Source organism: Danio rerio, chromosome 18, assembly GCF_049306965.1.
Source record: "Danio rerio strain Tuebingen ecotype United States chromosome 18, GRCz12tu, whole genome shotgun sequence".
NCBI classification, from domain to species: Eukaryota; Metazoa; Chordata; class Actinopteri; order Cypriniformes; family Danionidae; genus Danio; species Danio rerio.
Window position 1 is genome coordinate 37,430,840 of NC_133193.1, and position 26,605 is coordinate 37,457,444.

The 26,605-nt window shown below is 36.3% G+C and overlaps 1 protein-coding gene across 16 annotated transcripts in view; it reads left to right on the top strand.

Annotated features, from left to right (window-relative positions):
* Window positions 1-26,179, top strand: part of kcnab1a (potassium voltage-gated channel subfamily A regulatory beta subunit 1a) — a 295,083-nt gene extending 268,904 nt beyond the window's left edge. For 6 of the 16 annotated variants that reach the window (XM_073929085.1, XM_073929087.1, XM_073929079.1 and 3 more), the window contains 6 exons: window positions 16,869-16,954; window positions 21,524-21,644; window positions 21,775-21,869; window positions 21,970-22,090; window positions 22,467-22,555; window positions 24,762-26,179. In XM_073929085.1, coding sequence (XP_073785186.1) covers window positions 16,869-16,954; window positions 21,524-21,644; window positions 21,775-21,869; window positions 21,970-22,090; window positions 22,467-22,555; window positions 24,762-24,851 — 602 coding nt within the window. In that variant the 3' untranslated portion in view covers window positions 24,852-26,179. 16 annotated transcript variants of the gene reach the window in all.
* Window positions 26,180-26,605: the final 426 nt, after the last annotated feature.

The following is a 26,605-nucleotide window of genomic DNA, read 5'->3' on the forward strand; positions in this document are numbered from 1 at the left end:
AAAACGGAAATGCTTGTAGTTTCTGCCATCACGACTCTACACCATAACTTTTCAATCCAGATGGATGGGGGAACCATTACTGCATTCAAAATGGTGAAAAGCCTTGGAGTAACTGGGCTTCCAGCTAACTCTATCAAGCCTCTTCAGCTGCTCCAGAACGCAGCAGCACGAGTGGTCTTTAATGAACCAAAACGAGCACATGTCAATCCGCTGCTAGTCCGTTTGCACTGGCTGCCAGTTGCTGCTCGCATCAAATTCAAAGCTCTGATGTTTGCCTACAAAGCAACTTCTGGCCTTGCTCCTGCTTATCTGCTCTTACTTCTGCAGATCTATGTGCCCTCCGGAAACTTGCGTTCTGTGAATGAACGTCGCCTCGTGGTTCCATCCCAAAGAGGGAAGAAATCACTTTCGCGAACGCTCACGCTCAATCTACCCAGTTGGTGGAATGAACTCGATATTTTCAAGAAACGACTAAAAACTCAACTATTTAGTCTCCACTTCACTTCCTAATCTGCAATTGCCTCTCAGTGTGTGTGATATCTCTCTTAGGATATCACACTAACTGTACCCAAAAAAAAATAAAATAAAATTACTAATACTTTCCTTCTTAGACTTTACAGACCTGAAACTTGCCTATAGCACTTATTCATTGTTGCTCTTAAAGTTGTGTAAGTTGCTTCCTTGTCCTCATTTGTGAGTCGCTTTGGATAAAAGCGTCTGCAAAATGACTAAATGTAAATATAAATGAGAAATCAGACCTTTTTTTTTACTTGCATTGAGAACATCAAAATTTGTCAGTATCAAAATCAAAAGTTACTGTAATTTATATTTCTCAAATGTGGAAGAACAGTATATGTCCATTTAGAGTAGAATAACGTATAACTCTAATTCAACATATCACTTTTAAAAACAAAGATCTGATTCCTTTATCTTAGTTTTAGCACAGTAACAGAAATTTCAGGTTAATATTAAGCATTTTTTTTCAAGTTTATTAATATTATTGTTATTATTATTATTATTTAAAAACAGAAAATACAGTATGAACAATGTACATGTACTTTCTACAGTACATGCAATACCAATCAGTTATTAACAATAAATAAATAAATGAATAAAAAATAAACAAATAAATAAATAAAATGCAGACATATATATAGCTATTGTCATATTGTATTGCAGCTCACCTGTGTACAGTATACTGCTTCAAACTGTTCTCGCTCTCTGCCATCTCACAATAAAATAAATATATAAAAAAAAAACTCTGCTTGCCGTAGTTTACATCGGACTGGTGGGAAATATGCATTGATACAGCTTCATAATATATGGTATGTGGGTTATTAAGATAGGTTAACTGTTTTTGGGCTGTTTAGCGCTCCTCAGCGCATTCAGAAAGAGAGATCATATACCATATACAGTTCTTCTACTTACTTCTTTCAGTGGATATTTCTGTTTTTTTGTTCTGCTCTTTGATTCAAATGTGGTTTTCCAGCATTCCTCAAAGCCTTCCTTATCCTGTCCTACTATTTGTTCATGTTGGCTCTTCTTTTTTTGCCAAGGATTTGCCTTTTAATGTCCGAAGTGCACATGACAGCAAGCGGTATCTCTACTCTTCTTAGTGGACATAAGCGTTTTTCCGCACAAAGCTATAGCGAGTAGGCAAAAAAAAAAAAACGTGATAGGTAAACATATTTTTGAAAGTATTAGCGTTCCCTCACAAAGATGTTTTGCGTTCCCTCGCAAAACTGTCTGACAAACATTACACTTCATACATGACAACCCTTCTGTTTTTGCCGGGATTGTCCCGTATTTTACCATTATATCCTATTATTAGGTATTTTACCATATTAAAAAATTTAAAAAGCATGTTAAAATTTATATAAAAATGTCTGCATTCACTTTTCCATTAAAGCTGTGCGTCAATCAGCGCCCCTCCTATGCAATCTCTAAATTAGTGAATCCATCTATAAGCGCATAGGCGCATCCAGACCCCTCTCAAAAAAATCCTTAATTATATATTTAAACAGCAATTTAGGAAACTTGTAATGTTTGCAATCAATCAACTGAGGTAATATGGTGATAACTATTAGTTGTTGTTTTTTTTTTTTTTCTGCAATGCTTTGCTTTAAAAGGTTCAAACTTTTGAATGACAGTCCACGGAAATCATACCATTGATTTACATCTTTAAGACTTTAGTAGACTCTGATAGCTTTAGCCATTCATAAGTGTTTCCTTTCAATTAAATAATCTTGATCTTCACCAAATGCTATCTGCAGAAAATGCTGAGATGTTAGTGATGACAATACTGCATCAAAAGTAAGAGATGTACAAAAGAAGGAGTGTGTCAGACTAAAAGGCTTGATGTCCTGCAGGCACATCCGTCTGAGGGTTAAGTTCTATGAAAGATGTATTCATGATAACAGGGTTACGATTAAGTGCAGTCCCCAGGGTGCCATCAAAGTTATAATTCTGAATAACCAGACTTTTTTACTTTCACCGGAGGTACGCAATGCAGTCAGCAGGCTTTCACACTGCTGGGGGAAAAAAAAAAGAAAAAGTCTGTGCTGCCCAAAGCTTCAAGTGCAGTCAGCCTGAAAATCTAATCTACTGTTTAATAATGTGCTTTTTATACAAACCACAGCATAACAAAGACCTTCGAACAGTATAAACCGATTACAACAAATGAGATATACAGGCATGATGGAGAAAACATCTGCACCATGAGGGATCTGGAGAAAATGGTTAGACTAATTAAAAACGAGAATCAGAAAAGCAAAAGGAGGAGTAGAAAGATAACTGAAGCGTAGTCTTTGACCTTCAGGAGCAATAATGAAATGACTAGCTTTTGAAACAGCCGCACATTCTCTTTGATTCATTCATTAAATGATCTGTTTAAACACATGCAGAGAGGGGAGAATAACAGAGTGTATTAGAGAAAGATGGAGAAAATGAAAAACAGAAGGAGAGTGATCAACTTAAAAGTAGTTTATTCTTTTGATCAGTGACGAAAAGCAACAGCAGAAAACAGATGCTAATGCAATGCTAGTATTGCGATGCATATTTGATGTGCATTCTTGCTTTACTGTGGTGTTAATTGGTATCTTGCTCAATAAGATTGTCTTCAAAAGGCCCTGATTGAGAAACTGGAAAGTAGAATTAACATTGACATTCTTACAGTGTACAAAATACAACTTTGTTCACCTTTATCTTTCCATGTGTCATGTAAGGGTGTATGTTTACTATGGCAAGTTCGATATATATGTATGCCATTAGAAAGAGCAGCACAACATGTTAGCAGTATATTGAAGTTAATTTTTCTTCTTTTTTTTGTCGACACAAACGTTTTCTTGGAACTTTCATATCTTTCATATGATTAATGTTTTTTTTTCTTTCTGTCTTCTGTAAAGTGAGGCATAGCCAATTATGATGAATACACCTAGCTAGATTAAGTAGGGTAGTGAATAACCCTCAAAATTGAAATGAAATATCTGTGCTCAGTTTTGATAATGAAAATAAAACGTTGCCACTACCACTAAAGATGAGTCGACATTATATGATGATATGCTAATGATAAAATTTGTACCACAAAGTAAAGTTTATTTATAAACTAATTTCAAGAGGATCACATGCTTATGATTGATCACAGCTAGTCCTGCATTAGCAATGCACGATTAACTAATCGGATGATTTTTAAATTACTATACATAACCAGCGTTTCCTACCTTATTTATCTTTGTCTTGAAGAATCCTTCCTTCCACCCATACTCCTTCCCTTTTCCCAGTTCCCTGTGGTTAGCACTGTCACCTCATAGCAAGAATGCAACTGGTTCAAATCCTACTTGGCCAGTAGACATTTCTGTGTGGAGTTTACATGTTCTCCCCGTGCTCGCGTAATTTTCCCCGGGGTTCTCTGGTTTCCTCTCACAGTCCAAAGACATGGAATATAGCTTAATTGACCAAACCACATTGGAACCATTGATGAGCTCTAAATCAGCAATCCCTAATTGCGTTCGACCATTAATAAGTAAGGGAGTTCTCGAGACCTACTATAGCTCCAACTCCCCTCTCTTCCTACAAACCTCTTATGAGCTATCTTATGAGCTCAGGGATTTCTCCTGGGACATGCCAAACAGGCTTTAAAATCAATCATTAGCTAAGTGTGAACTCTTGAACATTTTTTTGCATACCCTAACATACATTTAAAAAAAAACATGGTTGGTATACAGTGAGGGAAATAAATATTGAACATGCCATGTTTATTTTCCTGTGAGTAATATTTCTAAAGGAGCTGTTGTCAATAGAATTGAACCAGGTTTTGGTAAAAACCAAAACAATACAAATTTAAATATAATATAAATGACACAAGGAGGATCCTTGGCTCAGGTGGCATTTCTGTGTGGAGTTTGCATGTTCTCCCTCCGTTTGCGTAGGTTTCCTCCGGGTGCTCCGGTTTCCCCCACAGTCCAAAGACATGCGGTACAGGTGAATTGGGTTGGCTAAATTGTCCGTACTGTGTGTGAGTGTGTGTGTGAATGTGTGTGGATGTTTCCCAGAGATGGGTTGGGGCTGGAAGGGCATCCGCTGCGTTAAAAAAAAAAAAAGTGCTGGATAAGTTGGCGGTTAATTTTTATTTTTTTTTTTTTGGTGATGGCAACTTAAAGATGCCTCTCATGAGGAAAATGAAGTCACATGCATTGCTTTAATGTGATTTTTATATATATTTTTATAAACCCTGACTTCAACAGGGTTTACAAATCTTTACAAAACTGAAACCAGTGCTTTGTGAAGAATATTTATAATTTTAATAATTATTAGAAAGTATTTTGTAAGACTTTTTAAATGTAACTCAATTTATATTATCATGATTTAAAAAAAATAATAATAATTTATTGAGAGTAAAATTTTATTGACAGTAAACGAGTTGAGAAGCGCCCTTTAACTAAAGTCAAAGTCACCTATATTTTAAATTCTGCAGAATTGTACAGACATACAGAGAACTGAAATTATGTTACTCTTAGGCCCTCGGTTCAAACAGATGACAAAAACACTGAGGAAAGAGGAATGCAGATTTACAAATGATTTTAATAAGAAGCTTTAGCAACAAATGATGTCATGATAGCACAGGGGGTTATAGCAAGCAGCAGGAACAAGTATAATAGACATAATATCCAGTCTGCACATTCTTTGAGAAGATTCTGCTTTTCCAGTAAGCATGTGCAGTTTGACCAAGGCACATGCAAGCTAGTTGATTGAGTGCTCAGCTATGGTTGGTGCAGAAACCGGCACACTAACCTGGATTAATGTTAAAAACAAAAATGCAATTTTAAGCAAATAATTTTAGTTTTTCGTTGTGTGTCCCAATAGCCAACTCCTAGGCTATGGCCTGTGGTAGAGTAAACTGTCAGATGCTCACTTTTTTCCTATTGTTTTATAAATACTATAAATTCTGACATATTGTTTTTCACCTTCTGTTTAATAGGCAACCTGTTTGGATGCATAAAAGTTTCTGATGTGCCTTTGTGTAGAGTTTCAAATTAGCACATTTACCAAAACGGCTGAAATTCCTTACAGTACCTTGCAGAATCAAAAAGAGAGAGAATTTTAAATGGAGTTCAATCAATATTTTCTTTTTAGGAGGGATCAGTATGGCCCTCCGGTTATGTATGTACTGCTCAGAGCTGGCTGTTGTGCAGCATTTAGGGCTTAGTAATATTTCAAAGCCCTGCGCTGGATGCCAAGGTCACCCTGACTCAGCCATTTGTTCCAGATCTCTCTACTTTAACAGGCTTTTCAGCCCTCACTCCATCACTTCTCACTCAGGCACACATAATCTATCACTGCTTCCTGCCTACTTACCTTTTTAAAAATAAGTTGGTAAATGTTTACGGACATTTAACAGGGTTGTTAATTTTTGTTGTTGATATACATACTGTGACAAATGTCATTACAGCTTTGGTCTGATTTTTGAACTGAGTTCATGGGCCTGGTTGCCTTAATCTCTTTTGTGTATGCAAGTACAAAGAAATTGTTTTAATCAAGATTTAAACTGACAGAGTGTGTCTGCCTTTTTAAACACTGCTAGGAAGCTAAATATGAGGTTGTTTTTGATATTCCTGGTTTTATCAATTGGCCAGAATTTACAGAATATAACAGACATGAAGAATTGTGATACCACAGGTGCTCGCTCAAATACTTGGGAGCTAAGCCTCTGGACTTTACAAGCAGGCTCTTAAACTGTATTAGACATTTAATGGGAGCATACTACAATGTTGAGAGAAGCAGACTAATGTGATCATACTCTTTAGTTCTAGTATAAACACTACAGCTGTTGCGTTTCGAACCAACTGAAGTTAGCGGTCAAAACACTTTATTTTGATGGGACCTCCAATGTTGGCAGATGTTTTGAATGCCAGTGCAAAGGCTGATTTCAATTTTTTTTTTTTTTTAATTCCTTACCAGACTCATAGGCTAAAAGCGTCAGACAGCTCTTTTGCTCTCACTCTCACTTCAACGGTCAGGCGCACACTAAAATAAATGTCTGAAGTATATGGCAAGGCTCATCCAAAATGCTGAGTAACGATCAACTAATCATGTGCACCTGGTGTGATACACCTGAGTGTAATTTGAGCCATTTAAGTAGGAATAAAATTAAGGGTGTTCTAACTTTTTAGTTAGAAAAATGCATTTTTTTAAATAAAACAAATTAACAGAAGATCTTGAAAAGACTTTTTTCAGTTTTAAATATTTTGTTATACTACATTTATCTCTTAGTATTGCTAACATTGAGATTAAATATCCATACATTTAAAAATGTTACAAAACTCCCAGGCTTTCATAGGGTGTCATTTCACCTTCAACAGTGCAATTTCACCTTCAACAGTGCATAACATAATTAAAAGATTCAAGAAATCTGGAGGAATTTTAGTGCATGAAGGACAAGGGTGCAAGCCTAAGCTGAACAACTGTGGTTTTCTGTCCTTCAGGCAGCACTGCATCAAGAATCGTCAGTCATTCATTCATTCATTTTCTTGTCGGCTTAGTCCCTTTATTAATCTGGGGTCACCACAGCGGAATGAACCGCCAACTTATCCAGCAAGTTTTTACGCAGCGGATGCCCTTCCAGCCGCAACCCATCTCTGGGAAACATCCACACACACATTCACACACACACACTCATACACTACGGACAATTTAGCCTACCCAATTCACCTGTACTGCATGTCTTTGGACTGTGGGGGAAACCGGAGCACCCAGAGGAAACCCATGGCGACCGCTGGGAGAACATGCAAACTCCACACAGAAACGCCAACTGAGCCGAGGGTCAAAGCAGCAACCTTCTTGCTGTGAGGCGACACTACACCTACTGCGCCACTGCTTCATCATCGTCAGTCATCTATAAGCAATATCACCACATGGGTCAAATACCACATATACACAGCAAATTCATCAGAGTTAAATTCTCGGTGTTGAAGCATTTGAGAGTAAAGTGTTGACGTTAAAGAGTTAGATTTTGATAAATGAATATAATAAGAGTTAGAATTGTTTTTATTCAGTGCGAAATCAAGGAGTTATCTTTTTAACACTTGGTGGTGTTATTTCCAACATCCGGGAATTCATGCAGCCCCAGTCACTAAAGAATTTTCCAGACGCCATTTTCCATCTGAGATTTAGAACAGCAACTGGTGAGTCAAACTACCTAAATGTTGGTATTTTACAGACTTTCTTTGAGGAAATACAGTTGTAAACATGTTGTGAAGTTAATAACTTTAGAATGGAGTTACAATTTTAAACTTCTGCGGTTCATTCATGGTCGTTTGTGTATCTAGCTTAACTGCATTACTATTGACTTCTTTTCAAGAATGTTTTTATATGCTCACGCATACATAGTGCATAAAAACATCAAATGTACATGTTCAACACATTTCTGTCACGCTTAATGCCATTTTGTGCGTTGTTACCCATCTGTAAAATAAAATCGACACTTCTCCTTTAATTCCAAGCAAACTAGCGAGGGAATCCCCGGAGCCGCCTAACGTTAGCCTACTCTGCCCGGATGCTAACGGCAACACAGGACGGTTTCCATAAGCTCTGGAGAGTTTCTAAAACATATCTGGTGAGTAAATGAACATATGCTTACTTGTAAAAGGCTTCCTGACTGAAACAAATGATTGTTTGTTATTAGTGTACGTTAATTTGGTTATTTTAAACACCGCGGCCCTTTTAAACTGGTTCATTCGTGGCCGTCCATATACCGTTAGTCCATAACTTAGACTCGTGTGATAACGTACGCTTGAATTATATTAAGTGTTGACAACCATTAAAGTCGGAATGTTAACATTAATGTCTTTAAATGACCGCGTTTGCACTTTATCAGACATTTAACGTTACAGAAGTCTCCCGGAAGTTGCGGGACTAACGTTAACGTTATTGCCCAAGTAGATGCCCGCAAATGAATGATCATCTCCCGGATATCGCGCGTCTCCCGCCCGGTCATTAAACACTTTGCACGCCCCTCTCCACCGCATCCCTCCCAGCTCTTCAGGTACGTCGCGCGCAAGTCACCCCCACCGCTCTTTAGGTACGTCGCGCGCAACTCATCCCATTGCTCTTTAGGTACTCATCTCTCCCGCTACCTCCCGCAAATCAACTCTGTATCCCCCGAAAATGACTTTTCCCAACTCGGGATGTCTGACGTTAGTAAGTTAGGCTATTTCTGTTGGCAGGAACATCTTAGTCAAGCTTTTTCTCCCGCATGATATTGTGCTTAAAACTATAGGCTAAACTTAGCATGTACTGTACACAACATTTCCGTTTTATTAGTGCGTTGTAAACAGCCACCTGTCTGTAAAATTAATCAACTGATTCATATTTGAGCAGCCTAATGATGATACAGGTTTGATTTGTAGATTTATTATCAATAATCAACATCTGAATCAAAAGATATGTGAAAATGTTTGAGGCATACTTTGTGATGTTCATCTCTCTTTTTTATCTGAAGGTTATGCATATGTGTTAGATACTAATGTGTTGTTGTTTTTTAACAGCCACAGTTCTCTGTACAATAACACAAGACCCTGTGACGGTGGCTGATTAGAGACGGATGGTGTATTTTCCAGAGTTGGTGAAATGACCAAGCACACCTTCTTGGTCATATGTGGTGATAATAATGAAGGTATGTTTGATAAAGTTCTGTATTTGTTTTACAATAAGCTGAGAGGGTATTAGAGCATTAGAGAATAACAAATGACATGAAGGTGATAAGTTTTGTATTGTGGGTGAACTGTTACTTAAATAATGTTTTGCTCTTTGCTTTGCACTTTTCCTCTTCTGCTTATCCTAATATTTTAGATTATATTTGGACCTGAAACATCTGCTAGACTCCAGGAAAGGTGGCGTCAATACTGGACCTGAAAGGGCCTAACAAGTTGAATCTGGTAAAGAAACATGCACGCACACACACACACGCACACACACACACACACACACACACGCACGCACGCACGCACACGCTTACAGAAAACTGTAAATTTATGAATATTTTTTACACTGTGGCCAATATTTTAGGGAAGTCAGCATCACTAAATGATATAAAAGATTTTAAGCTCCTCTAAATTTTGCTCCAAGTGTTGTGTTAAATTCAGGATTCTGGACAGACAGCTGCCTGTTTTTCCAGTTCTAGTCATAGTGGTTAACCTAATTGTTTTTGGAGATCCAACAGTGATGTATGTGTTTTTTCTACTCTTCCATATCCTGTCACCTCAACCAGCTGGGAGAGTCAAGTTGTGGATCATCATGTGGATTTTCAAAAGGTGAGTTTAGATTTCTTGAATGTTTTATTTACTTTAAATGTTCTTTTAAATATATCATAGAATTTGATTGCAATTTGTTTTCAAACATTTTTCTTAGTCATGCTGGAGTCTTGAAGAGTTCTTAAATGAGCATCACCCTACAGTATATCCGTGCATCAGGAACCACCAGACGAGCGATCAGCAGCTACTACTGTACATCGTCATGGATAAAAAGGTCATCCTGTGGCTGGGAAGCACTTCATTCACAGGACATGCTTGATGAGATTTCCTAGCTCCAGTTTGTTTTCACACAAGTTTACAGCATTTATACCTTCATTTAAACTGCTGTGTTTGATATGGAGGACCAAGGAAACACCCGAAGTGAAAGATTTGCACGCCAAGTTGTTTAAAATGTAATTTCAGAAAAAAACTATGCGTTCAGAAGAAAACTATGAGTGACGATATATTGAACTTTCAAATTGCTCTGATGAAACATCAAGTTTGGACATCATATTTTGTTGATACTGTCTTTACTAATAAAACATTTAAAGCAAATTTGACATTGTTGCATTTTAAAAATTGAATGAATTGTTGAAGTTGTGAATGTTTTCAAATAAAATGTTTTTTATTTTGTAATTTACAGTCTATTTGACCTTTTTACCATATTTACACTCAAGAGAGTTGAATAAAATAATATATTACACCAGGTGGTGTTAAATATAGTTACATTTTTTAACTCTGCCCTGAGTTAAAATTAACCCTTACTTCGGTGTCAATGTGCCAACCCTTTTGAAAGTGTTGATTTAAGTCTGTTTTGAGTGGACCCCATGAGACACTTTCAAAGTGTTGAAATTAACACCCATAGAGTTGTTTTGGGTCCCCATATTTTGCTGTGTATAGTTGCATCCACAAATGCCAGTTAAAACTGTACTGTGCCAAAAAGAAGCCCTATGTTAACAGTGTCCAAAAGTTATATCGACTCAAGGGAAACCAATGTGGCTGCAATGGACTTTGTTACATTTGCTTTTGAAAACATTACTTACTACGTTTTGGGAAGGGTTCAGGTCAGACTTTAACAAGGTGATCTATACGACAAGCCCTGGCTTCTCGTTTATGTATAAAAACAGATTGTGAATTGACACATATAACAAACAGTAATACATTTCATGTTTGTAAAAATGTAGACATTGTCCTCTAGCAATTTTGTCATGCAATGAAATGTGCAACATATTTTACATTTTACCCAAAAATTAAAAAAACAACAACATATGTATAAATATATATATTTACCAAGTGTGGGTTGCAGTAAACACTGTCTATCAAAATCATTCAATATTTTTTTTGAACCAGTAATGTTTTGCATTATTCCTTTTTGAACTTGTTTAAAGATTGTATTATTATATATTATTTTAAATTTGTTATACTATTATGATTATTATTAGAAGTAGTAGTAGTAGTAGTAATAGTAGTAGTAGTAGTAGTAATTCCTTTTTTAACTATTTTCTATACATCTTAACTTGCCCAGTAGCTTACTTCATACGCCACCACACTAGCAGTGTGCAAGGTCTGAAGTTGAGTTGTAGAGCAACCAACATAAACAAAATGTTGCCATATGAATCTATTAATAGTAAAAATTAAAAACATTTTTAAGGCTGGACACATCAAACAGACAGTTGGCCATTGGGCAGTGTGGGGCTGTCGGTGAGCGTCTGTCAGGCTACTTTGTTTAGTGTGTTCCACACATCTCCTCTCATCAAACTCACATCAGAAGAAGTTTGCCCGATTCAGCATTTAGAAGTGATGTTGGCTGTTGGTGAAAGAAAGCGCTCTCTTGGGTGCTGTGTTTCAAGGAGAACAAAAAGTCTGATAAAAGTAAACAAACAGAAAAAAAATTAAGAGATAAAGAAGTTGATTGTTGTTTCACTGCATTTCTGAAATATATTCAAACTATATGGTATTAAGGGTATGATATTTTACTGCGCCATATCTGTCTGACATTTATTTACTTTTTCAAAATGTTGAGTCATCCCACCATGCACGGCAGATTCCAGGTCTCAAACAGAAATCTCAGCTCGATGTCTGTAAAACATCTGTCATCTGCTTCCATCATTGAACAATAGTTCCAGTAAACATTCTGTATCCTTTGAATAGAGACTATATGGTGAATATACAAACTGACATTAATCTTTAATAAAGCTGTCAAAATGGACTTTACAATCTTGTCAACCATATTAGCTGAATTGGTCACATAACTACAATGCGTCATTATTTTCTAAAGCTTCCGTTTTCACAGTCCACACTGCAACATTAAAATGGCTTTATTTTATGAATGTATCTATTTTTCTTGTCGGCTTAGTCCCTTTATTAATACAGTGTCGCCACAGCGGAATGAACCGCCAACTTATCCAGCACACTTTTATGCATTGGATGCCCTTCCAGCTGCAACCCATCTCTGGGATACATCCACACACACATTTACACACACTCTCTGGACAATTTAGCCTACCCAATTCACCTGTACCGCATGTCTTTGGACTGTGGGGGAAACCGGAGCACCCAGAGGAAACCCACGCGAACGCAGGGAGAGCATGCAAACTCCACACAGATATGCCAACTGAGCCGAGGATCGAACCAGTGACCTTCTTGCTGTGAGGCGACAGCACTACTTACTTCGCCACTGCGTCACCACATAAACAAATACATATTATAATTTACATTCTTACATTTTCAAAAATATATGTTTTCATTTAATAAAAATGTTGTCTCTGGCCAAAACAGAGAGAAAAGAATATACTTTGGGAAAAATGTATGAAGTAAAATATATTATTGTGGACATGACAATAGTTCTGGTTTCTCTTTGTGAAATGATGTGGGTATTGTCACCTGTGAATAAATATAAATCCTTTCATGCAGGTACAGACCTTACAATCTTATTTAAGCTAGCTGTCATTTGTTTGGAGTGTTCATGCACAGCTGCAGCCAATGCAAGGTGGAAACACATTTTGTTTTTGCATTGCTAGTTCTTTGATGTTGGCTTGGTGTGTCTCAGGCTTTAGCCCCACTGACTGGACAGAAGTGCGATAAAACACACAAGTAACAACCCAAAACAATCTTGTTTTAGCAAAAATGTCTTCTACCTGGTTTGTTTAATCAACTCTTGAAGATTTTCAATCCAAAAGCATGCAAAATTGGCATTTTTTTTTCTCAGCCTCCTATGCTTTGGTCAGTTTCTTTAAAGACAATGAAAACAGTGTATTCTTCACTATAGAAACAAATTACTGAATTGAATACAATCATTTTAAATTACAATTACAAATGTCACTTAGATAATTTTGCATCTGAACTCTTTAAGCATATATGACAAGCACTGTTGCTTCTCTTAAGCTGTCTGTCTCATAGACATGGGCAGGCAGATCGCTATGCAGTGCTTTTCTGCTGCATTGATGCGCATAGTGTCCAGAGTTTAGCGCTGGCTCCTCACACTGTGTGCAGTGCATATTAAAGTTCCTCCGTGGCTCTGCAGTCCCCTGACTCTCTTGGTCCTGTGCTCCTCGCCTTTTTGTTTTGTACCTGATTACCATTTCATCAGCTTGAAGGGTAAAAGCTGAAGAGAATGTAAAGTTAGACTGTACTTTATCATTCATTTATTCCTCATGAGTGCATTTACAGGGTTGAGTGAAACCACACAAAAGTACAGTATATGAACTTAAGTCAACCCTAGCTTAGAGTCAACAAAACAAAATCAATGAAACAAATGAAAGCAAAATAGAGGAAATAGTAGACTTTTACTACAGCTTTTCAGTAATGCTATTCCAAAAGACTGGAAATTGAGTTTCTAGACATTGCTTTAACTCCAAAACACAATGTAATATGCAATTAAAAAACCAAATAAAAGCCATATTAAAAATAATGATTAAAATCCCTGCTATTTATAAACCAATAGCTAAGATCTTTAGCTTTATATAGAACTATTTTGCTGCGTATGGATAGTAAATAAGGTAGAAATTTGGTTTAGGTATTGATTAGGGTTGTAGAATTAGATCATACTTTTTAATAATCAGCCAATATCTTATTAATGAGCAAGTAATAAGCTAGTAATCAATAGTGAGTACTTAAAGTACTTCAGTTCTTATTTTTAGTTGTTTTAAGTTTTAGTTGTTTTAAAGTTTTCTTTAGCATCAGAACATATGCAGCAGAAAGGCATCAAGCTCTTAAGCTGAAATGTGTGGATCACTAAGCAAATAGTCCATTATAGAAATATGTTTATGTGTAGAGAAAAGGGTTGTTGTTAAAGAATCAATCACACAGCACAAAGCTCATTTCCACTAAATCTGCTTTTTAAATTATAGGCTATTTTTTTTGACTGCTTCTGAATTTTCAGCATAAATGAGGCACAAATAAAAGATGAACTGTTCATAATGCAGCAGCTCCAGCATGTTTGCCCTACATGTTAGCATATGACTAAAATAAAGTTTCCAGTTGTCTCTTTGGTGTTTATTTTTGTAACTATTTTTTTTTTTATTATTAATTTATTTATTTATTAATTATATTTTCTAATTATTTTCACTTTAATTTATTTGTTTGTTTATTTATTTATATTGTATTTTATTTATTTTTATTCTATTTATTTTATTCAATTTTATTTATATTATTTACTATTTATTTTATTATTTTATTACATTGTTTTATTTTTTCTATTTGATTTATTTATATTTTATTTTATTTACTATTCATTTGCTATTTACTATTATTTTCTATTCTATTTATTTATTTCATTTTATTTAATAATTATTTTATTCTATTCATTTTTAATTTTAATTATATTTTTATAATAATTATATTATTATATAATTATATATAATTATATTATTATATACTTTTATTGGTTTCTGATTCGCAACACTTGATTTTTATTTAGTTACCTTTTTGTACATAAAGAATGGTTCACTGCAGCCAACAACTTATATAACACCCAAAAAATGTGTTTTCATTTTGTGAATAAAAAGTAGGCTACATACATTCGAGTTTAAAAGAAAAGTAGGCAAGCTTTGGGATATACTACTTCACCTTTTAATGCATCTTTAATGTGCTGCGCTTAAATTGCCCTGTCAGTCAAAGTTACCTCACTCCACATTTTTTTTTAAATGAACCTCAAACCTTCTTGTAATACGGAGGCCTGCAAATTTTCACAGATTTTTCTTGCTAAGAAATTAGCTCAAATGTTTGCATAAAGAATCATTTAGTTGATATGATAAATATGTATATATTTTTATCAGTGTTTGTACTTCAAATCCTAATCCTCATCCAACACACAATCTTGTGGGCATTATTGTCCATTAGAGTTTGCATAAATTTGTACATATATACAAATTAAAATTTGAATGCTATTTAAATGAATAGCTGATTCTCTTGTGTGATCTGTTGGATTTACATGTGCCAATTTTATTTATATGGGAACTATGTTTAATAGTGCTGTAATGGTTTTGGAAACTTAATTGGAGGTTGATTGCAATTAAATGAAAATTTATTCGATTGTAAACTTATATTTAAAAGCATTTATCTGATCTTTAGTTTTTTTTTTTTTTTTGCATAAACATGAGAAGTACTTAATTCGTCCTTTCATAAGTTCATTTATTTTATTCCAATTCTACATATTGTACTTTTTAATCTACTACATTTTTTTTAATTAATTAATTAATTTTAATTTAATTTATTTTAAAGGGAATGAAATTGTGATGTTTAATTTTTGAACAAGATTTTTTTTTCTTCATTTAGCCAGTTAAATTGGTTCGTTAGGTGCACTGAACAATACACAAATTAATTTGTGAAGTGGACTAACATCTGCTCACGATTAAACACGTTGGTTCAAGTGATCCATTCAGAGTGAGTCTTGATTTAAAGATTCACTAAATTTACAAACGATCTGAAAAGTGTTCAGCATGTAAATGTGGTTTCACATGTTTGGACTTGAATTATCATAAATTATCAAGAGTATGAGACGTTTTGGTAATTCAACTGCCTTGCAAAATAAACACTTATTAGTAAGTGTATTTACTTTTTTCTAACTAAGCTAAGCTACTAAGCTAATTTGACTTCAGTGATATTGAAAGTAAGGATTCACCAATCAGAAGATTTCTAAATTACTATAAATAACCAGAGTTTCTTACCTTAATACCTTAGTCTTGAAGAATCCCCCCTACCACCCCTACTACTCCCTCCTTATTCTAGATTGGGTGACATGGTAGCCCAGTGATTAGCACTGTTGCCTTACAGCAAGAATGTCACAGGTTAAAGTCCCCACTAAACCAGTTGACATTTCTGTGCAGCGATTGCATGTTGTCCGCATGCTTGCATGGTCCCCCCCCCCAACCTCAGGTTCCCGGGTTTCCTCCTACAGTCCAAAAACATATGATATACGTAATTTGGATAACTTGCCACTATAGATGATCTCTTAATAAGCAGTATCCCTACAATCTGTAATTAGCCATTTACAAGTCGAGGTAGTTCATCTAGATCTACCAGAGCTCAAACTCTTCTCTCGCCCTGCTAACAAGAGGGAGCCCAGTGCTCGAGGATCTTATAAACTCAGGGCTTTCTTGTGGGACAGCATGCTAAACAAGCTTTATTATCAATCATCAGCTACGTGTAAACTCTTGAAATGGAACTTAAATGGAATTAACACTTAAAATAATAACCAAGTAATGCAGATGCATGTTAGTCACTTCTTTGAAGCATGATAAAGATTATTAGATTTAAGCCATTAACATTTTACAAATGTTCATTGTATTCTTTCTAAATATAAAATATTTTAGAAATGTTTACTTTTAAGATTTAAAATACACGTAAACAATGAAGAAAAATAATAAGACCAATAAGTCATGACAATATAGGATATTGGGTTACTTTAACTTATTAAAATAATCATGCTTCAACTTTTAACTTAATGTTTTGTTTAAGTTTAATGTAATATATGTTGGAATTACTGTTAAATTAAGGCAACAACAATTTTTAAAGCGAAGTGTACATTCAGAATAGTTGTGTTTGCTTGTTTTTAACAAGGGTGCTGAATTTTTGTCTCCACAGAGATTGTCAGAGCCATGACCTACGTGATAAACCAAGGCATGTCCATGTACTGGGGGACTTCACGATGGACAGCAATGGAAATAATGGTAAATAACATTTTTCTAAACATCACTTGTTGTAACCTGCCAGACACAGCATTTCAGTAGTGAGTAATCACTGATCATTGACTTTCTAGAAGCCTGGATTTAGGAGCAGAAACTGTGTTTGCAATAAGAAAAAAATATGTATTTTCTCTGGTGTATAATGCAACACAAGCTGATTGGAAATATGCTTCAGCCAACATTTTTGTGAAACTGCAAAAACATGCTTCAACATCCATTTGGCTGTGGTTTCTAGGTACAACGAACGCTAGGGGGAAAATCGATGCCAACAACTTTTGTTCCTTTGCACACTAATGATATATTATTGTTGAATAAAGCATTATTTTCATGTAGTTCTTTGCACCACACCAAAATAAAAATGACAAAAAATCAACTATCTATTTACCTGTGATATGTTTGCCGCTCCAATCTATCTCTATATGGACAACTTTTGTGGTGTGGCCAGTTTGATTGGTAACTCACTTTGTACAGTGTTGTACTTGTGATGCGGAGCACTCAGATTCGAGTCCAGTGAAGCACTCAAGAGAAATGAAAGCAATGCAAAATCAAGGTAAAACTACATATTCACAATGCACTTATCTTTCACATTTGCTTTTGGAAATGCTATTGGTTGTGTTTAGGAAGAATTTACATCAGTGGGTACTAGGTGATCTTTATGACAGATCTTGCATTTTCATGGATGTGTAAGAACATGTATCGTAAATATACAACAAAGCATACCATAAGTTACAAATGTCAGATTTTAAACATTTATACAGCGCCCTCTATTGGACATCTAAACCCTGATGAACCCAGTAATTTACGTTTTCCAAAAAGTCAAGGCTGAGGCTTGTATTTCCAATGAGGCTGACCTGGTATATTGTCCACATCACGTATTTTTAGTCCTTTGACTTGAAGTCAGTGTTTATTAGTACTGTATGTTGCAATAATTGCAGTGTAGCAGTATGTAAGTTGGCACAAACTGATATGCTGTAATTAAGCTGTGACATTATTAATTCACGGGTGATAAATGGAGGCTTGATCAGGGTTTTTACAGAGAGGGCACACACTGATGACCTGTAATTTGTGTGACTGTGATAATAGCATGTTCAGATGTCATGCCAGATTCAGCCCACGTAAACACATCCCACAAGTGAAAAACAAGTTCACTGCCTGAAGCAGCACCGTTAGTGGCATATTACCATACACTGTGTATATCAGTGACCAAGATTAAATAGATGTCACACTTTTTTATTTATAAATTTTTCATTAGTAATGGACTTTTAGGCAACATAGTAGCTCAGTGATTAGCACTGTCGCCTTGCAGCAAGAAGGTCGCTGGTTAGAGCCTCGGCTGGGTCAGTTGGCGTTTCTGTGTGGACTTTGCGTGTTCTTTCTATGTTCACATGGGTTTCCTCCGGGTAAGACAAAGACATGCGGGTGTATTTGGTATATGCAGGTGAATTAGCCGTTGTGTATGTGTGTGAATGAGTGTCTTTCCCAGTGCTGGGTTGCGGCTGGAAGGGCATCTGCTGTGTAAAACATATGCTGGATAAAAAGGGGCTAAGCTGAAGGAAAATGAATCAATTTACTTTTAAGTTTCTTTCTTGAATTACCTAGAAAACGTACCATACCTTCATTTTTGTCCTGCCTATATATGCCCAAATATTTATAGCCCTCTATAAAATGATAATTTATTCATAAAGTATATTTACACTGTAAATGTGATTAGTTACTTCAAAAATTAGTAAACCTGTTTCCTTATAAGCAACAAGCTAAAAAAGTTCATTTTTTAAAATGTGTGTAAACCTGCTATGTCTTGGAACGAAACTGATTTTAAAGTGCAGTGTACTTGTTTATTTAATTCCTTTTTTTTCCAAATTCTACCTTTTTTACAATTTTTACTTTTTTATTTTGTCTGGATTTCTTTTTAATGGTTAAATTAGTTTAAAATTTCACAATTGTGCTGACTTCCTATAATCAACTCTATATAGTTTTACAGCCATTTTATTAGATTAGATTAGATTAGATTCAACTTTATTGTCATTACACGTGTACAAGTACAAGGCAACGAAATGCAGTTTAGGTCTGACCAGCAGTGCAACAGCAGCAAGTGCAGGCTATAGGTATAAGTTATAAAGTGGAGTTATAGAAAAACTATGGTGATATTTACAGATGGATGTATTGTGAACATTATATACAGGTTGTATTAGCTATGAACAGAGATTTACAATAAATTAATATTTGTACAGGTTGTTTTTAATAATCAGAAGTGTGCAGATAGACACACAATTACAAATGTATATATACAGTGGGTGTGTACATAATTACAAATGTCCATGTGCAGTGGGTATGTACAGTTCAAATAAGTGAATCAGTGCAATGTAGTGCAATGAATATGTGCAATTTTTAAATGTGCAAATGTAAAATAGTGCAGTAATTGTGAGGAGTATAAGTTAGAGGAGAGTGGGGGGAGTCAGTAAGGGGCGGAGTTTAGAAGGGAGACAGCTCTTTGGAAAAAGCTGTTCCTCAGTCTGCTGGATTTTGTCCGGGGGAGCCTGAAGCACCTGCAGGAAGGCAGGAGAGAAAACCGTCTGAGAGCAGAGTGAGAGGAATTCTTGAAATACTGCGTGCTCGGCGCAGACTATGTTTCCTCTAGATGTCCTCTATGACTGGCAGTGTAGTCCCTGTGATGCGTTGGGCAGTTTTCCCCACCAGCAGCAGTGCCTTACGGTCAGCAACAGAGCAGCTCCTATACCAGACTGTGACGCAATTGGTCAAGATGTTCTCTATTGTGCAGCAGTAGAAGTTATCTGTTGCGTATGGATGCCATGCAGACAGGGGTAGTTCCAATTGCAGCTTTATTACGAGAACGGACATACAGGCAGGGATCAAAAACCTGCATAAACAGTAGACAATACAGAAGCATAATCCAAAAACAGACAAGAGGTTCAGGGCAAGCAGCTAAGAATCAAAACACGATAAACAATCCAAAGTCAAAAACACTGGAAACAGGAAACAAGGAAATCCGCTTATGTAAGGACAGCAACAGCTTAACAATGCATATGTGTGGAACAGAGGGGTTAAAATAGTCCAAATAATCAATGATCACAAGTATCAGCTGTGTGTGTGTGTATGCAATCAGTCATGATCAGGAACCGGTTGTGTGTGGTGCATGACTGGATATTGTAGTCTATAAATGGTGGATTTGTAGTCCATAGCTGTAGTTGTAGCTGGTGATCATAACATTATCCCTACCAAAAGTAAAATATGTTTTTATATCTTACATATATTAATCATTTTATTTATTACTCACTTGAAAAGTTAGCATATATACTGTCCAATAGTAACAGTGTTATGTCATTTAAGTCAATTATTTATGTCACAACTTTTTCAAATTAAACATTTTATTTTCATGTTTAATACTGTTAAGGGGACTTTTTATTTAAATAGTCTTTTTTGAAGTAGGCGTTTACCTACTTTTGTTTTTACATATATGTAAAATTGTGTGATGACTTAAAAAGTAAATCCCATTTCCATTATTGAATTTTGTGATTTTTGTATGTTTTCAAAATCACAGAAATTACAGTGTCATTGTATATTATTCATTAATTTTCTTGTCGGCTTAGTCCCTTTATTAATCCGGGGTCACCACAGCGGAATAAACCGCCAACTTATCTAGCAAGTTTTTACGCAACGGATGCCCTTCCACCTGCAACCCATCTCTGGGAAACATCCACACACTAAGAACAATTTAGTATACCCAATTCACCTGTACCACATGTCTTTGGACTGTGGGGCAAACCAGAGTACCCGGAGGAAACCCACGTGAAAGCAGGGAGAACATGCAAACTCCACACAGAAACACCAACTGAGCCGAGGTTCGAACCAGCAACCCAGCGACCTTCTTGCTGTGAGGCGAACGTGCTACCCACTGCCTCGCCAGTGTATATTATATTATATTATATTATATTATATTATATTATATTATATTATATTATATTATATTATATTATATTATATTATATTATAGCAAGAAGGTCATTAATTTGAGCCCAGGCTCTGTCAGTTGGCATTTCTGTGTGGAGTTGCATGTGCTCCCTTGTGTTTGCGTGGGTTTCCTCTGGGTGTTTCCTCCACATTCACCAAGTGAATTGAATAAGCTAATTTGGTTGTAGTGTAAGTGTGTGAATGCAAGAGTGTGTGGGTGTTTTCCAGTGTTGGGTTGCAGCTGGAAGGGCATTCATTGCGTAAAACATATGCTGGATAAGTTGCCAGTTCATTCCACTGTGATGACCCCTGATTACCAAAGGGACTAAGCTAAAAAGAAAATGAGTGAATGAATATTATTAGAGCAAACATTTGGACATTTCAACCTACGCCAACATCTATGCTGTTTGATAGTGAAATAGGATTAAATGACAGACATGAGTGTTTGATACCAACAAAACAATAGTTTGAGAAAACAAGATTTTTTGTTGTTGTTAGTTTTTGACTAACTACAACTGCAGTCCTTGTCAAGAAGTGAATTGCAGCTATCGCAGGTATAAAAACTGTATTTTATTTTCTTTCTAGGAGGCATATTCTGTGGCAAGACAGTTTAACCTGATTCCTCCAGTCTGTGAGCAGGCCGAGTATCATCTGTTCCAGAGGGAGAAGGTTGAGGTGCAGCTGCCGGAGCTCTACCATAAGATAGGCATGTGTCAATCAATCAATCAATTAATCAATCAATCAATCAATCATCCCATTTAATCACTGAATACTGATTAGGCTTCAGCAAATCACAGCTGTTCATTTGGGTGATAAATATTCCCTTGATTCTGTAGGTGTCGGTGCCATGACATGGTCACCTTTGGCTTGTGGGATCATTACTGGAAAGTATGAAAACGGTATCCCAGACTCCTCCAGAGCATCTATGAAGGTATCCAGACCTTTTTCTTCTGCGTATATAAATCAAATATTTATTTTCTCCTTCTACTTACCTGACACTGCTTGTCTACTCTTGTGTTTTTGTCTTGAAGTCATACCAGTGGCTGAAAGAGAAGATAGTCAGCGAGGATGGACGCAAGCAGCAGGCGAAGCTGAAAGAACTGGGTCACATTGCAGAGAAGCTGGGCTGCACTTTGCCTCAGCTCGCCGTAGGTAAGACTCTCCCACCAAGACCTCCATAGAGAGGAAGACAAAGAGCCATCTTTCCTGTGGTGCTACCTGTTAACTGTAAACTTTAGAGCTAGTACAGCCTTACTTCAGTACACGGGTTTTCAATCTCAGTCCTGAAGGTTCGGTGTCCTACATATATTAGCTCCAACCACAATCAGACACACCTGGGCTAGCGAATCAAGCTCTTACTAGGTGTTCTAAAAACATCCTTGCAGGTGTTTTGAGGCAAGTTAGAGCTAAAATCTGCAGGACACCGGACCTCCAGGGTAGAGTTTGAGAACCCCTGCTTTAGTGCATTCCATCTCCTAATGTTCACAAAGTATAATGGTCTGAGATTGTTTTGTCCCTTCCTCTGCAGCCTGGTGTCTGAGGAATGAGGGAGTGAGTTCAGTGCTATTAGGAACCTCCAATGCAGAACAGCTAACTGAAAACCTGGGAGCCATACAGGTAAGCAAAATTTTCTGTCATGTGATTGTTGCGAGAGACCTGGAGGGCAAAAAAATTGAACTGTCAAGTTTCATGGAAGGAAATCTCTCAAAAGCAAATAAATGATGCAACAGCAACTTTTTAGACACCTGCTGCAGTATTTCAATTACTACAAATGGTGGGATATTCTAAAACACTTGGTAACAAGAAAAACATTACCAGTACGGTTTGGGTCAGTATGGGTTTCCTTTATCAGGCTTGCTTTTGCGCTGCCAAAAGTACCAATGGTACCCTTTTGGTTGGCGAAAAGAAAGTTTCAGTCAATGTCATTCGCGCTCTATGAAATATCAAAGTATAGCTGTACAGGTCGTTCACACATCATATGAGAAGCACTTCTCACGAAACAGAGGCTTGATACACATAAATACATAAATGCTCATTTAAAACCTTTCTATGAACATGATTTGATTATAACTGCAGATCAATGATACTGTAAAATAGCCTACTGTAATGGCTGCAATTATACAAATAAATAAATAAATGCAACTAATATGAACCCACACAGATCCTTATGTTACCAATTACAGAAAAACTACACACAGCATACATTTAGTCTTTATTTGGGATCAAAAACAACACGCAACATAGCTCACAGTCAGTGCAAACCTCTCATCTTCATCTTTAATCTTGTTTTTCATGCTTCACTCTTGTGTTTTTCAGTTTCTGAAAGGATCGGATGTCAGAAGCAACTCAATAATTATGTGCACGTTATTATCATCAGCTCAAGAAGTTTGTTATTTCAAATATGCAACATGTGAGAAAGCGAAACCGTTCGCGCTTTAGACAGCCTAGTAAGAACTGTGTTGCACAGGATAGATTCTGTTCTTGTTCTTGGTTTTATGTCTGTTCATCAAGACAATGACAAGGTTTGTTTAAGCTCAGGTCGACAATGGCTCGTTATTATATGTATATATTATTACTTTGTAATGTCTTAGCTTTGTATTTAAAAATGGCGCTTCCTTTGTTTTAATTTTCCTGCTTGTGTACAAGCTAGTGACTTATGTCTGTATACCAATAGTGTTCAGCTGCACATCTTGCTCTGACTTTTGGTACCCTTTTGTTGTGCTAGATACCCTTCCGAAAGTATTTCCAAAAAGTGGTATGGTACAGTTCTTTTGACAGTGGAAACGGCCATAAAAGCGTACCGAACCGTATCACACTATACTGGCGAGTGGAAATGGGCTATTAATAGTGCAAAATTCCACCCACTTCAAACTGTGGGATTCAAACAGGAGATTCTGACATGGGATGCACCCAGAAATAAGATACCTGGTACCACAGTACCTGGTCTCCATTACTATAAAGCAAGAAAATGATGTTAAACAGCATCCTAGCAAGATGACACATAAGCAAATATTCAAAAAAGACAGCATATTTTATTTCTGTGAAACACAGCAAAGCCACTTTGAGAAGAAAAAAACTTCATGGTCCAATTTCAGGCCTTCTCTCCACCAATGAAAAGATTCAGAAACTTCTGTCCCATCTCTGCAGGCACAGGATACATACCTGCCAACACTCCCGTTTTTCCCGGGAGTCTCCCGTATTTTCATACCCATCTTTTGTTTTTTTCTGTTTCCCGGAAAACTCCCGGAATTTCCCCCCGATATTGGATGTCAAAATAACGTTGTCCTTAGACAGTGGCTAGACATTGATTTTTAGTCACCTGCTGTCTTGACCTAAATCTAACCTAACAATAACGTCTTATGATGTTGTGTGCCAGTTGGAATCGTAACTCTTTTTAGGTAGACAACATACACCTGTCATTGAGGCAGTATCTTATCAAAAATTTTATTTTACCTGAAATGTTCACATTTCTAGCAAATGTGTACTTCATAGTACCAGTGTACCTGAGACCGTTGTCATCCCAGTAAATCACACACACTTGAAATTTAAATATTTATAGAACACTCCACTTTTTTGGGAAATCACAAAGTGTTAAACCATTGAACAAGATGCTACTGGTTAAATCCAATTCCTTGGTCTATGCTACGCTAAAAGTGCTCCCGTCAGACCCAGAGACCAGCTGAATGAAATTGTCCATCAAAGAAGGAAAGCCTTGTTTTTGCCCTCCATGAATGTTTTTATAATGCTGTGATGTCACATTAAAACTATGAATTGAACTTCTATCCAGCTAATAATTTCCTAATGAATTTATTCTCAAATGTAGGTACTTCCAAAGATGACGTCTCATGTGGTCTCAGACATTGATCATATACTTGGGAACAAGCCCTACAGTAAGAAGGACTATCGTTCCTAGATGCTACGGACACACGCTCAGGGTCAAGAGAGAAGTGTGTGTAGCAGTGTTCGTGCCCTAGTGGTTCCTTCTCCGAATCTGTTTTCATCATTGGCCTGACCTCTCTCTCTCTCTCTGAAGCCTTAGAGCGCCGTCCTCCATTACCCATACCTCCATTCCCTCTGTTTTTGCTGGTGTGCCTTTGCACCCCAAAACCACAGCAAGAATCCTCACGACTGGTGTTCAGGTGTCTTCTCGTAATGGCACCTTACTGGAGGAGAGCTTCACTTGCTGATGTGATCTATGAAGCGCATAAACACCCATGCTCCATGTCTGGCCTCCGCTCTCAAAACCATCAGCCATCGGATCGTCTGGTGGTTTTAGCACGCATACTGGAGGAACAGAGCATGACGCCCTCTTGTGCTCAAACGCAGCAACTGCAGAGCTGTTTCACAGACTGATGAGCTTCTACTCAGTGGAACAATGCACATTCACAAAGATCTAAGCTGTTCTGCCTGTGCAAGAATGCCTGTATAGATATTTTATGAGGGGGTTTTATTTTAAGAGTTATTTGCTTCATAGTGTGGGCCACAGTGATGTGTGGTAGAAAAATAAATGCACACTTTTGACCTAGGAAATTACTTGAATGAGGGTAGCATACACCTATGAATATCTGCTTATTGAACATGCAGCTGTATTATAAACTGACCTCAATCCCTACTGCAGTATATACAGTAAGTATACAGTATTAGAGTTGATCTAACATGCATAGACTATGTTATGCCAGCAACCTAAGCATTCATGATGCTTTATTATAAATAAGTGACTTGGTTTTGCTTTGGGTACAATTAAAAAAGGAAATTAGAAGAGGACAACTTAAAGGGATGCCCTTGTGAAAAAGAAGTGTGTCTGATTGTAATGAATCTGCACTTGTTAGTTTAAGATAACATAAAGGCACTTATGTGTGCTTAAAGGGAGTTCACTTTCATGAATAAGTTTCTCTATACATTGTTGTACTTTCAAAAAGTCAATGGAAAAGATTTGCTTTGATGAATATATTAATTCATTGTGGTTTTATAATCTGTTGTCATGCTTTAAAGCAGTGGTTCCCAATCTGTTTTTTTGCCTGAGTATCCCTTATCCCCTGGAAAATGATGCAAGGCCCTTGTAAGGTAACATTTAATGATAGTATCGCTCAAATATGTTTGCAGTAAGGATGACAAAAACTGTTGTTTTCAAACAAACAGTATGTTTATTACTATATAATAGTAATAAACTTGAATTTGAATAGTATTACTTTGAATTTTAATTTCTTTTTTAAATACTTCCCAAATGATGTCTTACATAGCAAGGAATTTTTCACAGTATGTCTGATAATGTTTTTTTTCTTTTGGAGAAAGTCTTATTTGTTTTATTTCGGCTGGAATAAAAGCAGTTTTTGATTTAAAAAAAAAAAAACAACATTTTAAGTTATACAATAACTTGCAATTACCCTAACCTGCCTAGATAACTTAACCTAGTTAAGCCTTTAAATATCACTTTAAGCTCTATAGAAGTGTCTTGAAAATATCTAGTAAAATATTATTTACTTTCATCATGGCAAAGATAAAATAAATCAATTATTAGAAACGAGTTATTAAAACAATTGTTCAGAAATGTGTTGAAACTATTTCTCCGTCAAACAGAAATTGGGGAAAAAATAAATTTGTATGTTTATCCACAAATAATAGCCTAATGCAAAATATAAAAGCAAAACATCAGTAGGCCATTTGTAG